Source organism: Bison bison, unplaced genomic scaffold (assembly GCF_000754665.1).
Source record: "Bison bison bison isolate TAMUID 2011002044 unplaced genomic scaffold, Bison_UMD1.0 scf7180017864254, whole genome shotgun sequence".
Classification (NCBI taxonomy): domain Eukaryota; kingdom Metazoa; phylum Chordata; class Mammalia; order Artiodactyla; family Bovidae; genus Bison; species Bison bison.
The window spans coordinates 9,821,281-9,837,241 of NW_011494826.1; the positions used below are offsets into that span (position 1 = coordinate 9,821,281).

Below are 15,961 nucleotides of genomic sequence, written 5' to 3' on the forward strand. Positions count from 1 at the left end.
GCAGGCAAAGCGCTCCTCACGCAGGAGGTTTTCTGATTATTATTTCGCAGCCCGCTCCCCACCCACCTGCCCTGGTTGCTTGTGGGGAACAGGAACCTCCGCACCTCTCCTGTCTGAGAGTGTCTCCTGCGACTGTCCCTGCCTGGTCCTCGTCTCCCTCCTAAGCCTTCCTTGAGCTCAGATCCCTCGTGGCCTGGCTGCTCCAGCGCTGGCCTCCCCTTTCCCCTCTCTTGACCCTCAGAACATCGCCATGTATGAGTGGCTGCCCAGCTTCCTGCGGAAAATGCCCCCTGAATATGCAGGTGAGGGGATGGGGAGGGAGGAAGGGAGAGCTTGCTGGAACTTTTTTTGGTGGGGGCGGGGGGAAGTTGGGTGATTTAAGGGCTAAATCTTACCAATCCTATTTCCTCTTCGCTCCGGCCAGGATACCGCCCTTTCCTGGACCCCAGCATCTCCCCGGAGTTCCTGGCTGCCTCTGAGCAGTTCTTCTCCACCATGGTGCCCCCTGGCGTCTACATGAGGTGAGAGAGGGGCTCAGGTGTTTGTGTGTGGAGGGGTGGGGGTACATATTCAGAAAAATCTGCCCTCAGGACAGGCTTACCAATCTGAAGTATGCCCATTCCCCAGAGAACAGTGACTAGGGAAGGAAAGAAGGACAACAATTGTTTTAAAAAACACATTACTGTGTGTGTGTTTAATATTTATTTATTTGTTTGGCCGAGCCAGGTCTTAATTGCGGCAGGTGGGATCTTCAGTCTTCATTGCGGCATACAGGATATTTTAGTTGCAGCACGTGGGATCTAGTTCCCAGACCAGAGCTCAAACCCGAGCCGCCTGCATTATGAGCGCAGAGTCTTAGCCACTGGACCACCAGGGAAGTCCCCTTCAGCGGTTTTTAAGCACCTTAATGTCCACTTTTTTTGCCACCGGTGTAGATATTAATCCCCCCAATTAAAGACCAGTTAATTGAGGTTCAGAGGGTGAATCACAAAGCCCCCAGGTCTGCACCTCAGGTGTTGACACTACATGGGGACATTTTTAGCTATAAGAACAGAACATGGGGCTTATAAGCCTTTGGAGGGCATTACAATAAAAACGTGTGAGGCTGAAGGAAAGTGTTGGCTCCAAAATAATGAGAGGGAAACTTTAAAAACATACATATTAAGTTAAAAGTATATAAAACAAAGCATGGCAGTCTATTTTTTTTCCCAGCTGCATTATAATTGAAAACATTCATGGATTAGATTTTTTTACTCTAGAACAATTTCTGGATATGGCTGATGATGGCTAAGAAATTGTAGTACTTGAGTTATCCATAGACAAGTAATTTCAAAAAAATGATTAATAATCCCTTTTATATGTTTTAATTTACATACATAAATATACATATATATATATAAAGAATGTTGCCCACCATCCAGTTCCACAAGGAACCACTTGTGGAATTAACCACTGCAGCTATCTTCCAACAATATACCCTGAAAAAGAATTTGGGACAAAAAAAAGGATAAGGCACTCTGTGCTTTGGAAAAACAGACTCCTTAGATAGCTAGAGATATCTCAGAAAAAAAATTTTTAATGAACCCATATTCTTTTATCTCCCAACACATAGAAAAACACAAAAACCATTAACCAAGGTACTGATCCTCATGACTAGCAGTAACCTTCTACAGAGACGAGTGTTTGCACCCATTCTCTAGCCAAAATCGTATATATACACTAGCTTCTCTCCCAACCTTTTTGGAGCAGTCCTCTCAGAGCTACTCAGAGACTGTTTCCTGGACTATAGTCCTCAGTAAGTTCCCTGAATAAAACTGGAACTCACAACTCTTATGTTGTTCATTTTTTTTCTGTTGACAGTTTATCTATAACTGTATCTATATCCATATCCATATTTTTATCTGTCAAGAGAGAGTGAGAGGGAATGAAACATGGCAAAATATGGGATACAGTTTTAGAAATTTGGTCTAATGTGGAGAGAGGGAACTTCCAAAAATCAGATTGTTCAGGACCTGACCACACACCACCTTAGGGAATCAATGACCTGGGTCCTTGGCTCTAGCTTTGGAGACCAGAGCTGATGCCTGCCTGACATTAGGACTTCATAGCCTCAGTCACCACTAACCTGCTTCTTTCATTTCAGAAATGCCAGCTGCCACTTCCAGGGGGTCATCAATAGGAACTCAAGTGTCTCCAGAGCTCTCCGGGTCTGCAACAGCTACTGGAGCCGAGAGGTCAGGATTGAGGTTGTGTGTGTGTGTCTGAGGGTGTGTGGTAAAGGTGGGCAGTGGACTGAGGCAGCCAGCTGGGATGGGCTGGGGTGGAGGAGGCAGCCCAGGGCACCTCAGCCTTCTCCCCTACCAATGTCTGAGATGATCAGGTAGCTGTGCACATCAAACGTCAGTCCTCCTCCCCACCTCAGGGCAGTGTGAGGCACAGGGGTGGGGGCTGTGCAGATGCGGTCTACATGTATCACTTCTTCCTAGGTTTTCCTTCCCCTCTGTAGGCACTGGAGTACCCCAGCCATCCCTTCCCCCAAGGAAACTTCCCGGTTAGACACACCTGGGCAGCATGTGAATGTGTATGTGTGAGGAGGGCAAGGTGGAGGGAGGAATTCTGAGAGATTAGCAGGAATCATCTGTCCAGGCCACTAGGGGTAAGGAGCATTAACCATTCGTTTAAAGCAACATCAGATACTCCATGTAGTATGTTCATAGAGGGTAGGTAAGAGGAAAGAGGGGAGAGGAAAGCAGAGTCATAGATCTGGGCTGAAAGAGACGTCAGTGTCCTGCTAATACCTTTGTATTATTTTACTTATTTTATTTTATTAATAAGGCCCTTTTATTAAGGGCAGGACACTGAGTTCAGAGAGGTCCTGTCACACAACTGGCTGCTAACAGAGCAAGGGTCAAGATGTAGACCTAGTGCCTTTGGCAACTGTACCATCAAGTTTCCTAAGACAGAAGTAAAGTTTTAGGTCCCTTGTGCTTGTGGAGACCTGTGTCCTAGCAGCATGCGCTCTGGATGGATGGCGACATTGTTCATCCTGAGTAGGGGATCAAGCTGTAGAGGAGGAATGACTCTCCAGTTTGGGAGCAAACAGCAGGACTGGGTGGGCCCAGGACCCAAAGTGTGGGGTTGAGGGAGCCTGACTGCCCAACATCTGGCCCCTTTAGCCACACCTCTCCCCTCTCCCCACCCCTAAAGCACCCCAACCTACAAAGAGCTGAAGATGTGGATGCGCTACTGCTGGGCATGGCCTCCCAGATCGCTGAGCGAGAGGACCATGTGGTGGTGGAGGACGTGCGAGGTGAGGCTGAGGCTGTCCCTGTAGGCTATGCAGCCCTGGCCCCTGGGAAAAAGTTCAGTGGGAGCTCCAGAACCAGGCAGGGAGGCATGCTGGGTTGGGGGGACGGGGTGTGGGAAACCTGCACTCTCTCATTGCTGACGGAGCTTCTGACCTGCAGACCACAGCTCCCTCTGTGTGGGTATGGCTGGGGTCCCAGGGCTGGTGGGAACCTGGACATGAGGTCCAGGAGCTCCCTCAGACTCTTCGGTATCTCATCCCCAGATTTCTGGCCTGGGCCACTGAAGTTTTCCCGCACAGACCACCTGGCCAGTTGCCTGCTCAGGGGCCGAGATCTGGGCCTGCCCTCTTACACCAAGGCCAGGGCAACCTTGGGCCTGCCTCCAGTTACCAGATGGCAGGACATCAACCCAGCCCTCTCCCGGAGTGATGGCACTGTGAGGAGGGGTTGGGCCCCTGCTGGTGGGGCCAGGTGGGGGGAGGTCCAGGGCACGCTGAGTTGAGACACGGAAGACAGACAGCAAGATACAGGCTCCAGAGACAAGCACCTGGTGAGAGGGGCAGAGCTCACCCAGGTCACTTTTCCCAGAATCACACACCAGGATGGAAGTTACCAGACCAGCAGGATCAGTTTTAGACTCTGTGATTGTGCAGATCCAGCAAATGTTTAGAGAGCATCTGTTGCACTTGATAGGGTTCATCTCATTTACTCTTCCCAACAACTCCCTGAATGAGCTTAGCAGGTCCTTAATTCAGAAACAAACTGTACTTTCATATGCCAATATTCAAGCTGCTTTTGGAGAGTCAGCTGTCACACTCTGAGCTATGACCTGGGCAAATGGCGTGGCCTGCCAGCCAGCAGACCAGTTCTGGCTGCCTTACCTTTTGGGCACAGCATTGCTTCTACAGTTGTACTCGGTCACCTCAGTTGTGTCTGACTCTTTGCAACCCCATGGACCGTAGCCAGTCAGGCTCCTCTGTCCATGTGGTTTTTCCAACAAGAATACTGGAGTGGGTTTCCATATCTCTTCCAGGGGATCTTCCTGATCCAGAGATTGAATCCTCATCTCCTGCCTCTCCTGCATTGAAAGTGGATTCTTTACCTCTGAGCCACTGGGGAAGCTAGCAGTAAATAATTATTTTATTGTTTTTGCCCTCACTATTTTATAAAATTATTGGAAAGTGGAGAATTGAAAGGTTATAAAGAAGTGATATGTCCATAAGGCTTGAAACCTTTATAAAATCAACATGTAGATAGGAATCACCAGCTATGCCAAAGGCAGCAAATCCTTAACTTCAGTTGGGCCTCATTGGAATTAAGCTGGTCCAGTGCTCAGATGGTAAAGAATTTGTCTGCAATGCAGGATACCTGGCTTCAATCCCAGGGTTGGGAAGACCCCCCGCCCCCACCCCGGAGGACAGCATGGCAACCCACTCTAGTATTCTTGCCTGGAGAATCCCATGGACGGAGAAGCCTGGCGGGCTACAGTCCATGGGGTCTCAGAGGGTCAGACCCGACTGAGAGACTAAGCACAGCATAGCACACAGTGCTTATTTACATTGTGGAGAAAAGAACTACAGTAAAAGTCAGGTGGACAACACTGTTCATATACTGTCTCTAAAAGGCAATGGATATGAAGGGATTTGATTTTCCAAACTTTTTTTTTAACCTGTAAAGATTAGAAGCTTTTTCTGACTCATCATTCAACCATTCAACTTTCGTGCTGATTTTGACCCTTCAACTGTCATACCTTTTCAAGAACAAGTCACCTAGGGGACTGCCTGCCTGTTTTAACTTGATAAAATAAGCAGCTGAGTCTGTGAGAGAATTCTCATAAATGAGTCAACTTATAGAAAGCATTCAGAGCAGTGCCCGGGGCATAATGAGTGACTTATTGTCACTGTCACTTTTTTATGATGATCCCTGGGGCTGATCTCTGGGAGCCAGCTCTTGGCTAGAGGGCAGGTACTCGATCCTTGCACCTCTCCCTTCTTGGCTCCAGGTGCTGGAGGCCACGGCGGCCCTGTACAACCAGGACCTGTCCCGGCTGGAGTTACTCCCCGGGGGGCTCCTGGAGAGCCACGGGGACCCTGGACCCCTCTTCAGCACCATCATCCTTGATCAGTTTGTGCGACTGCGGGATGGTGACCGCTACTGGTTTGAGAACAGCAAGAATGGGTAAGGCCTGCCTGGCTTCCACCTCAGACTCTACCTCAGCCTGGGTCCCAGACCCTTTGCCCGTGAATGGCCCCCATGGGCCCTTGACTCCCAGCTGACCCACCACTCCCACCCCAACATTCTGTTGTCTTTTCCTTCATCTGGGTTCCTGGGCCTAGGGGCCTGCCTCTCTCACCCATCTCAACAGCTCACTACCTCTCCCACTCCCAGGCTGTTCTCTGAAAGAGAGATTGCAGAGATCAGAAACACTTCCCTACGGGATGTCTTAGTAGCTGTCACCAAGGTGGACTCTGGTGCCCTGCAGCCCAGTGTCTTCTTCTGGCATGCTGGTGAGTGGCCTGGGGCGCTTGGTGGGGTTTGGGATCTAGTGCCTCAGCCCTCCTGAGCTGGGGGCTTGCTTCAGGGTGGCTGGGTAGTAGACTCCATGTGGGGAGTGACCCTGATTCTGCCCCTGAAGACTTGGGTTCTGGGGCCCCAGGTGGCCACATACAGCCATGTAGGGTCCCTTCTGCAAAACCCCAGCAGGTACCCAAGCGAGGGTAGTACTGAGATGCAGAAAGACCCGGTGAGGAGGCCAGGTCTCCTCACATTTGGCCAGGATGGTTATAGCATAGTGGGGGCCAAGCTATCCTTTGTTGTTGTTGCATTGCTAAGTTGTGTCAGACTCTTTGCAACCCCATGGAGACTGCAGCACACCAGGCTCCTCTGTCCTTCATTACCTGCTGGAGTTTGTGCAAATTCATGTCCATTCAGTCAGTGATGCCATCCAAGCAACTCATCCTCTGCCACCCCTTTCTCCTTTTGCCTTCAATCTTTCCCAGCATCAGGGTCTTTTCCAATGAGTTGGCTCTTCGCATCAGGTGGCCAAGGATATCCTAATCCCACTGCAGTGATGAGGAAAGGGCTCTATGTGTGTGTGGGTGTGTATTACGTGCATGTGGGGGAGAGACAGGTTGAGGTTCATTTTTTTATCCCACATGTTACCCAAGTAGGCAGATGCCACATTCTTGGTACAATGGCAGGGGTAAGAAGCCCCCTCTCCTCTGCTCCCCAGAACTCTTTCTGCCACCCTACCTTCCTCAGTGATCCTGTCCCAGAGCTTGTGGCCCAGCACGCCCAGGCCTGTACATTCCTCTGTCTCCCCAGGAGACCCCTGCCCACAGCCAGGACAGCTCAGCACCGAAGGCCTGCCAGCCTGTGCTCCCCCCATCATGCGGGACTATTTTGAAGGCAGTGGATTTGGCTTCGGGGTCACCATCGGGACTTTGTGCTGCTTCCCCTTGGGTAAAAGTGATGGGCAGGGTGGGGCTGGGTGAGAGGTATCAGCTGGGGGTGGGGTCAGCTGCATCTATGACAACCAACCAATACAGAGTACTGTTCCTCCGAGAAGATGAAAACATCAGAGCAGGTGGGATGTGAGAAGTATTAAAGCTGCACATAAGTCAGTCCAGGGGGAATTGTCTTCCTGGTCTTCTGGGGTCCCTCGCAGGACCCAGATTGGTTCAGGAGCCATGGGCAACCCACAATCCACAGCAATTTGCAGGAGCCTGGGCATGGAAAACTGTCAGAAGCAAATGCCTGCTTAAGAAGTAGGGCTGGGATGTAGCTGCTGGGGCAACGGCTTGGGACTTAGTCTTTGACTAAGTGTGTGGATTGATCAGCAGCCTGGTAGAGTGGGTCCAGTCTCTGGCACAAGGACCAATTTCTAGCTGGGAAGGGACCCGAGTGGTAGAAGCAGGCAAGCATAGGCACGCACCTTAGATGCTCCACAAAGCTTCCTGTGGGATGCAGAGCACCTCCCTCCCAGGGCACTTCATAATTTGAGACAACTGAATGGGTAACCTAGGAGGTGAGGACAGCAGGGGTTCTTTCCAAGGAAAGAAACCTGTGAAGGAAGCCACTGATCTCCCCAGACCTCTACCTTCCCCTGAGCATCCTACTGCCTCTGCTTCTCAGTGAGCCTGCTCAGTGCCTGGATCGTTGCCCAGCTCCGGAGGAGAAATTTAAAGAGGCTCCAGGGCCAAGACCGCCAGAGCATCATGTGTGAGAAGCTCATGGGGGGCATAAAAGGTAGGCCTTGGGCTGGCCAGGGTCGGGGAGGGGAGATCATGATTCCAGGCTACAGCCCCTGAATCCCTCAGCAGCCTAGGGCAAAGGTCAGGCCGGGTCAGGCGGGAAGAGTCACTGGGGCATTAGGAGGAGTTGGATCAGGAGTCCTCCATCCTCCTTAGCTCCTCCTGATGGTCCCCCCCAAAAACAGAATGTGATAGACTCACAGGGAGGAGTCACAGGACCCTGCCTACATTTCACAGGCTCATTGTGACTCACAAATTCCCAAAAACTGCTGCTTTGCAGTGTCTCACACTGGAATTTCAGGCAACAAAGAAGTCATTAAAGAAGGTCTAGAGTCACATTCACTGAGGATTGGGATCTTGGTTCCACCCCTATGGGCTATTGGACTTCAGACAAATTTTAATCTATCTAAACCTATTTTTTTCTCATCTGTAACATGATAATAACAATAGCACTAACCTCATAGATTTGTGAAGATTAAATAAAGTAGTTCACGTAAAGCACTCGGTACAGTGTTGGACACATATTCAACACTCGGGACATGGTAGTTATGCTGCTCATGGACTAGAGGCGCGACTGTCGGCAGGGGATGACCGCCAGTACCCAGGACAGGACGTGGAGCTCAGAGGCCTTGAACTAACTCCAGCCCTGAGCCGGCCCTCCTCCCCGAGGCGGTGGTGGGGCACGGGGAGGAAGCCCCCAGCTGACCCAGCCTCATCTCTCTCCAGCAATGGAATGGCAGGGCCGCAAGGAGCCCTGCCGGCCTGTGCTGGTGCACCTGCAGCCCGGGCAGATCCACATGGTGGATGGCAGGCTCTCCGTGCTCCGCACCGTCCAGCTGCGGCCCCCACAGCAGGTCAACCTCATCCTGTCCAGCAACCACGGACGCCGCGCCCTGCTGCTCAAGATCCCCAAGGAGTATGACCTGGTATGGCCCAGCCGGCCCCTGGCTCTTTGTCCACAGCCACAGCCATGGGGGCAGCCAGGTGGAGGGGAGGGGCCCTGGGCCAGGCAGGGTTTCTGGCTCCTAGTCCCTGGGTGGGGTGCTAGATAGTGAGATACACTGGAATGTGTCTGTGCTGCTCTGAGTCTGCTGGATGCCACAGTCTCAACTGTCCCTTTTGCTCCTACAGACTCAGTCTGCCCCCTTCCTTTCTATGAATGCCGTGGCAGGCCCTAGCTGAGTGTCCTTAGAGGAAGCTGGGCCCTTTTTCCTGTCCCCAGCTGCAGGATCTGGTGAATTAGAGATTTGGAGGGGAGCTCAGTCAGGCGCTGGTCTTTGGCTCTGACTCTGTTGAGCTCCTGGGCCTCTCCATCCTCTGTCCTTCCCGCCTTCCCCTCCCTTCTCCAGTATGGAGTAGAGAGGAAGAATAGCTTTGCACACGTGCCTTTGTGTGCTACCTCTGCACCTACAAGCAAGCCACCTAACTCCATGGAGCCCAGGAGTAACAATATCTCTTTGGCCAGAGTGCTTTTTCCAGTGCCCCCTGCGCACCACCACCCCCCCCAAAAAAAAACCAAGATTCACGTAAACCTTCTGGCCTTACAAGGCCTTGACACGTGGTTGCTCTCCCGATGGCTCCTCCAAAGGTGCTGCTATTTGACCTGGAGGAAGAACGGCAAGTGATGGTGGAGAGCCTGCGGGGCGCTCTGAAGGAGAGCGGGCTGAACTTCCAGGAGTGGGAGCTGCGAGAACAGGAGTTGATGAGGGCGGCAGTGACACGGGAGCAGCGGAGCCACCTCCTGGAGACCTTTTTCAGGCACCTTTTCTCCCAGGTGTGTATGTGGGGTCGGTTCTGTCCACGTGGGCCTGCCTGTAGTGGTATACCTGTGTGAGGCCAGGGGGTGACACCAGGGAAGATTATAAGCCCCGAGTTCTCAGTTAACAATCAACTCTGCTGTGATTTGGGCCAAGTTACCTGACCTTGCTGTAAGGAGATGTTCCTGCCCCCTTCCCAAGCCTACCCTCGTCTGTAAGATTCCAGGGAGGCAATGCCCAGGAAGGCGGTTATCTGAATGTGTCATTTCTTATTTCACTGCTCACAGCTAACCACTTTGCTGCCCTCATGCAGCTCATCCTGCCCCAATGGCTGCAGGAACTTAGGGTGAGATGAGCAGTATGGGGGCCCTTGGCCACGTGTACTTGGGGGAGCACAGCTGTCAGAGGCCTCGATGGGACATTAGTGTTCACCTTGCAGATTTTTGAGTCTATTGGGAGGATGTGGGTAAACAAGATAGGAAGAGAATTGCAAGGACTTGAGTCCCTATCTGGTACAGAAATGCAGGCAGCCTGGAAGCAGAATAGTGGAGAGGAGAAGCTTGGGAGATGAAGGATAAATACAGCCCCCACTGGTGGAGTTTATCATCCCACCAGGAAGATGGTGTGAGCATAGGAAGAAAGATAACTGGGAAGAATGACAGCTACAAAAGAGATCCAGGAAGTAAGTGGTCTAGGAGTTCAGAAAAGGTAATAAGGCTTCAGGCAGATGTAAGGTAGTCTTGGTGGAGGTAAGATTTGGCAAGTACTCAAAAAAAGTTGGAAAAATTTTATCTCAGAAGAAAGCAGCATGAAGGGCTGGGCAGAGATGATTAATAGAGGGGAAGAAAATGAATGTTTGAGGTGAAGGAGCAGGGCTGGCTGACTGGGGAAAGGATTTATGAAGGAAGGCACTATTTAATGGTCATTCATTACATGCCAGGCACATGGCATGTCATTCACTCCTCCAACAAGCTGAACCTGAGTGTGCAGGAGAGTGGAGGGACCCCCACTGGGGTGACTCATTGCCAGGACCTGGGCACCTCCTCTCAGCTTAGGACCCAAAGTGCTCTGGGAACTCCCTGTGCTGGGAACTGTCAAGGGTGTGTTACTGTATTCTGCGGGTAGCTGCCAACCCTTTCTATCTGCTCAGTGCTTTCAAAACATTTTCCACGCGACCTCTCATTGATTCTAACAATAACCCTGTGATATAAGAAAGACAGGTGAGGAAATGAATGCCAGACAGCTGAATGGACCTACCTGAGGTCATGCAGTGTGAATGGGTGGCAGAGTTGGGACATGAACCCTGATCTCTTGCCTCTAGCCCCAGGCTCTTTCTACCACAGCACCTTGCTTGAAGCAATGAGGTTTAGCTCATGAAATCACAGCCAGCCCTGGACCTGGAGGCCCCCAGTTGACAGGCAGGGAGGACAGGTGCAGTAGCCTGCTGCCCTCACCGTCTGTCTTTATGATCACGCAGCCCCGGGGAGGGTGGGCTGAAGATGACCTGCCATGAGAATTCCCCTTGCCCCAGCCCAACGTGTTCTCAGCCCAGCTGAGGATGTTCTCAGTCAAAACTCCTTTGGAGATAAGAGACACCTGCTAAAGCTAGCACGGACAAAGGGTCAGTGACTCTGAGGACAGAGTGGTGTCTCAGGAAGTCCAAAGGGAAGACTGATCTGGTCTGAAAGGGACCAGGAAAGGGAAAGCTGTCATCAAACAAGGCCACTTTTGTCTCAGGCTGCCTCCATTTTCTCCATGCCCCTGCTTCCTTTTATTTATTTATTTGGCTGTGCCAGGTCTTAGTTGTGGCATGCTAGAACTTTACCTGTGGCATGTGGGATCTAATTCCCTGACCAGGGATCGAACCCAGGCCTCCTGCACAGAGTCTTAGTTACTGGACCACCAGGGAAGTCAACCCCCTGCCCCCCACTTCCTCCTGTCTCTGTCTCTGAGCACATGAAGGAGCAGTGTGGTTGTTTTCTTACACTCAGGTCAAGACTGTCCTGGGACCTCCCAGTCTCAATTTCAGACCTTCTGCTTGGGTCAAGTGTGCATCCCTGATCCAATCAGCTAATACAGAGACCCAGGGACCACCCACAGGGCTGATGGGCTAGTGCTTAGCGGTGGGGCTGCTGAGCAGTCACCTTAAAAGGTGGCACCAAAAGCCTGCACTGGCCTTCAAGTCAAGGAAGCCTTGTCTTTTTCTCTCCCTCCTCTGCTGCTGCGCAAGTACAGGTGCTGGACATCGACCAGGCAGATGCAGGGGCCCTGCCCCTGGACTCATCGCAGAAGGTGCAGGAGGCCCTGACGTGTGAGCTGAGCCGGGCTGAGTTTGCCGAGTCCCTGGGCCTCAAGCCCCAGGACATGTTTGTGCAGTCCATGTTTTCTCTGGCCGACAAAGACGGCAATGGCTACCTGTCCTTCCGGGAGTTCCTCGATATCCTGGTGGTCTTCATGAAAGGTGAGGGAGGAGGGAGTGATTACCTAGACAGGAGGAGATGAGAAGAGCTGGAGACTGAGGCTGGGGTGCAGCTGACTTGTTAAGACACGGGAAGTACTGGGGCCAGGTCTCCAGTCGTGGCAGACACCTGGGAATGCCCGGGTAGGGGTCAGGAAGCAGAGCAAACCCTAGCTGCGTCCAGCAGTGGGTCGATCCAGTGTGAGGCTCCTCCTGGCCAGCCTGGGGTGTAGGCAGGTGGGCCGAGGCTCTCACAGGGTCCTTCTTCTCCCAGGCTCCCCCGAGGAGAAGTCTCGCCTTATGTTCCGCATGTATGACTTTGATGGGAATGGCCTCATTTCCAAGGATGAGTTCATCAGAATGCTGAGGTTGGTGCTGCGGGAGAGCTGGGAGAGTGGGCCAGGGAAGGAACTGTGGGGGAGAGAGGGGGGCCGTGAAGGAGAGAGCAGGAGGTAAACAGCAGATATAAAGTCCATATAGCCAGAGACTGCTGTAACTCGGAGAGGGCTTGGGATTTAGTCAGTCAGGGCCCTTCCATGTTGGCTCAGCTCTGAAGGTCTGTTGGGATGGCTTTGCATCTAAGCTGCAGGCTGCTTGTTGGGGCCTGATGGCTTTCCTCCCCCCGGCCCCAGGTCCTTCATTGAGATCTCCAACAACTGCCTGACCAAGACCCAGCTGGCTGAGGTGGTGGAGTCCATGTTCCGGGAGTCAGGCTTCCAGGACAAGCAGGAGCTGACGTGGGAGGACTTCCACTTCATGCTGCGGGACCATGACAGCGAGCTCCGCTTCACGCAGCTCTGTGTCAAAGGTGGGGCAGCCGGCTGGGCACAGCTGACTCAGTTAGTAGGCACAGCAGTCACCTGCCTAGGGTCCACATGCTTTGAGGTGCCATTGAAATGTTTATGTTTCTTTTACAGTCAGAAGAATTAATATAATACTGTTGATAAATATGTAATGTATCCAGCTTGGATTATATTCTTCTTTATACGAACATAATTATTAAAATATATTTTTTAATACAGAAAGGCAGTAGTGCCCATGGCCCAGAAAAGTCATAGTGCAGTCCTGCTGGTGGGGTGGGCAGGGTCAGGATAGGGTTGGGGATGGCAGCTGGAATTCTGCTTTCCTGTCAAAGGCCCCAGTGCCTGGTGCCTACGTCATGAGGGAAAACGTGTTTCCTCGTATCTGGCTATACCCATCTCAGCTGGGGGTCTGATGGTGGCAGTGGGCTGCTCTGGTTTTGTTTCCCACCTTACCCCTCGGAGGAGTGCTTGTTAAATGTTTGCTGAGTATATGGAGTCCCATTCTACTTTTTTCCCTCCCCCTGACTACCTGCCCCACCTATGTCTGACTCAGGTGATTAGGGGCTAGAGTCAGGGTGAGGAGGGGCCAGGTAGCAGGCAGAGGGACTGCCTGTGGCCTCCTCTGGGCTGTTACAGAGTCTTCACAGCCTGGAATTCTCACTGGAACATGTTGAGACCAAACCCAGTCCCTTCCAGTATTATGAGAATTTGGGGGGCTGAGCAGCCCAGATGGGGTGAGCGGTGAATTGTATAAGACACAGCTGGGCCTCTGGTCAGGGCTTCTGGTCCCCAGGGTGAGAGGGGGGTTGGTAGAGCACAGACCCAGCACTCCTGATTCTGCAATTTCCCACCTTTACCAGACAGGCCCCTGGGCCTGAGGGGAAAGCAGGGACAGATGCCAGGAAGTGAGCCTAGACGAGTCCTGGGGACATCCAGGCCCTGGTGTGGGTGGGAGGACCAGGCTTGAGGATTAAGTTGAGCGTTAGCATTGAGTACTGTTCTGCTTGGTTTTTAATTGTTGTTGTGCTTTGCTGTTTCCTCTGTATTTCACTTGGAAACATCATGAACCTGCAGGAAAGGTGTAAGAATGGTACAAGGAGCATCCCTTTGCCCTTCACCTACATTGGCCATTTGTTACCATTTTCCCACATCTGTTGTTTGCTGAACCGTATGAGAGGACAGACATCTATACTTTATTTTTAAACGCTCATTTCATTAAATTCAGTTTAGTCACTTTGGCCTCTGGGCTATAGACCAGGGTAATCTTCAAGACTGGTTTTGCATTTGAAAGTGACCTGGATGTTCCCAGACCTCCTGTGAGAACCTGGATTTGCAGCTCAGTCCTGCCCTGCCCCTTAGCTCTGGCGGCTTCTGGGAGGGTTCCTCCCAACCCCTAACATTTTATTACGAGCACTTTCAAACACAGAAAAGGGGAAAGAATTTTATAGTCATCTCCCATACATGTACTACCTAGAGTCTACACTTAACTCCTGGGAGTTTTTAAGCCAGAGGATCCTTAGCAGGGTTTTGTGGCTGAGTAGTCTTAGCAGGTGGGAGAAGGCAATGGCACCCCACTCCAGTACTCTTGCCTGAAAATCCCATGGACAGAGGAGCCTGGTAGGCTGCAGTCGATGGGGTCGCTAAGAGTCGGACATGACTGAGCGACTTCACTTTCACTTTTCACTCTCATGCGTTGGAGAAGGAAATGGCAACCCACTCCAGTGTTCTTGCCTGGAGAATCCCAGGGATGGGGGAGCCTGGTGGGCTGCTGTCTATGGGGTCGCACAGAGTCGGACATGACTGAAGCGACTTAGCAGCAGCAGCAGCAGCAGCAGCAGCAGCAGCAGTCTTATCAGGCAGGTTATGTACAGTTCCTGAACCCTAGCCCACAAGCCTGATACCAGTCTCAGGTGTAGGACTGAAACTGAACACATACTCAGGGGAGCCTGCCTGGCCACCTTGGTTTCAAACCCTCTCCCTAACCCCTCATGGCTGAGTCTAGCTACCACTGGGATCACAGACTGAGGCTGGCTCACCCAGAGGCAGTGTACTGGCCAGGGACCCTCTACAGTGTCCGGACATGGGGTGAGCGGTGTGCATTTGAGATAGGTCCTCCTGGGCCCTGGACCCTGAGCTTCTAGCTAGCCCGGCTCTGCATTGCAGGGGTGGAGGTACCTGAAGTCATCAAGGACCTCTGCCGGCGAGCCTCCTACATCAGCCAGGAGAAGCTCTGGTAAGCCCTCATCTGGAGATGTTGGAGGGAGAGGGTCAGGGTGCTTTTTATTTCTCCACAATGTCTGGGATCAGGACCTTCACTAGCCCAAGTAGTGCTTTCATGCAAATTAGAAAAGGGCAGAGAAAGCCCTCTGGGAGGGGCAGCAGAGAATCTGGTGGCTCAGATGGCCAAGGTCCCATCCTAATCTGCATTCCTGTCCTAGTCCCTCTCCCAGAGTGAGTGCTCGCCGTCCCCGAAAGGACGCTGACATCGAGGTGGAGCTGACACCACGGAGACTGCAGTACCCCAACGACACAGACCCTCCCCAGGAGATTCGCCGGAGGTTTGGCAAGAAGTATGCTTGCTCCTTCCCTTTAGCCCAAGCAGTTCACCCATCCCTTTGGCACGCACACATTGATTATTTAACGCCAGGCACTGTGCTGGCACTGGGGGTATGGGCAAGATGAACAGTCCTTGCCCAAGAATGTCACAGTCTGCTGAAATAGTCTGGTACAGTGATAGTTACAGTGTCCCACTGATGAATGCTGTAATGGTGGTAAGAACAGGAGGCTTCAGAGCTCAAGGAAGTGGTCACCTATGCCTGGGAGGTAGGGAAGGCTTCCTGGAGGAAGAGCCTCCAGTAAAGGATGAGAATGGAGCTGGTGGGAATTGAGAGCTAACGGACTGGAAGAAGAGTGACCAAGTGACCATTTGCAAGGGCGTCCCCTCACTGACAGCCCGCTTAAGGAGGGTGGTCTTAAGGAGCCTTTGAGGTCTACACCCTACTGTCTTAAATAACCTGATGCTCCTTTCTCCTCTCTGGAGAACGGGTACATATTAGCATCGGGTCCCTAGCGGAGAACCAAGACTTCCTGTCTTCCAGGGTGACATCGTTCCAGCCCCTGCTGTTCACCGAGGCTCACCGAGAGAAGTTTCAACGCAGCCGTCGTCACCAGACGGTGCAGCAGTTCAAGCGCTTCGTTGAGAACTACCGGCGCCACATCGGCTGCTTGGCGGTGTTTTACGCGATTGCGGGGGGTCTCTTCCTGGAGAGAGCCTACTGTGAGTGACAGCCGTGGAGGGACGGGGCTTACAATAAGCCACAGCCCTAGGAGTGCGGCCTAAGCGAGGGACGGACAGCCCCGGGGCGGGGCGGCAATGAGTGAC

The 15,961-nt window shown here is 52.2% G+C and overlaps 1 protein-coding gene across 1 annotated transcript in view; it reads left to right on the plus strand.

The window, feature by feature from the left end:
* Positions 1-15,961, plus strand: part of DUOX1 (dual oxidase 1) — a 35,021-nt gene that overhangs the window by 4,301 nt on the left and 14,759 nt on the right. Inside the window, exons 5-21 of the mRNA XM_010847775.1 lie at positions 242-302; positions 425-521; positions 2,144-2,234; positions 3,208-3,310; positions 3,572-3,744; positions 5,311-5,486; positions 5,697-5,815; positions 6,633-6,770; positions 7,443-7,556; positions 8,288-8,487; positions 9,150-9,335; positions 11,554-11,779; positions 12,051-12,144; positions 12,409-12,584; positions 14,743-14,812; positions 15,018-15,149; positions 15,678-15,856. Of these exons, the coding sequence (XP_010846077.1) occupies positions 242-302; positions 425-521; positions 2,144-2,234; positions 3,208-3,310; positions 3,572-3,744; positions 5,311-5,486; positions 5,697-5,815; positions 6,633-6,770; positions 7,443-7,556; positions 8,288-8,487; positions 9,150-9,335; positions 11,554-11,779; positions 12,051-12,144; positions 12,409-12,584; positions 14,743-14,812; positions 15,018-15,149; positions 15,678-15,856 (2,335 nt within the window). The remainder of the gene's footprint in view (positions 1-241; positions 303-424; positions 522-2,143; positions 2,235-3,207; positions 3,311-3,571; positions 3,745-5,310; positions 5,487-5,696; positions 5,816-6,632; positions 6,771-7,442; positions 7,557-8,287; positions 8,488-9,149; positions 9,336-11,553; positions 11,780-12,050; positions 12,145-12,408; positions 12,585-14,742; positions 14,813-15,017; positions 15,150-15,677; positions 15,857-15,961) is intronic.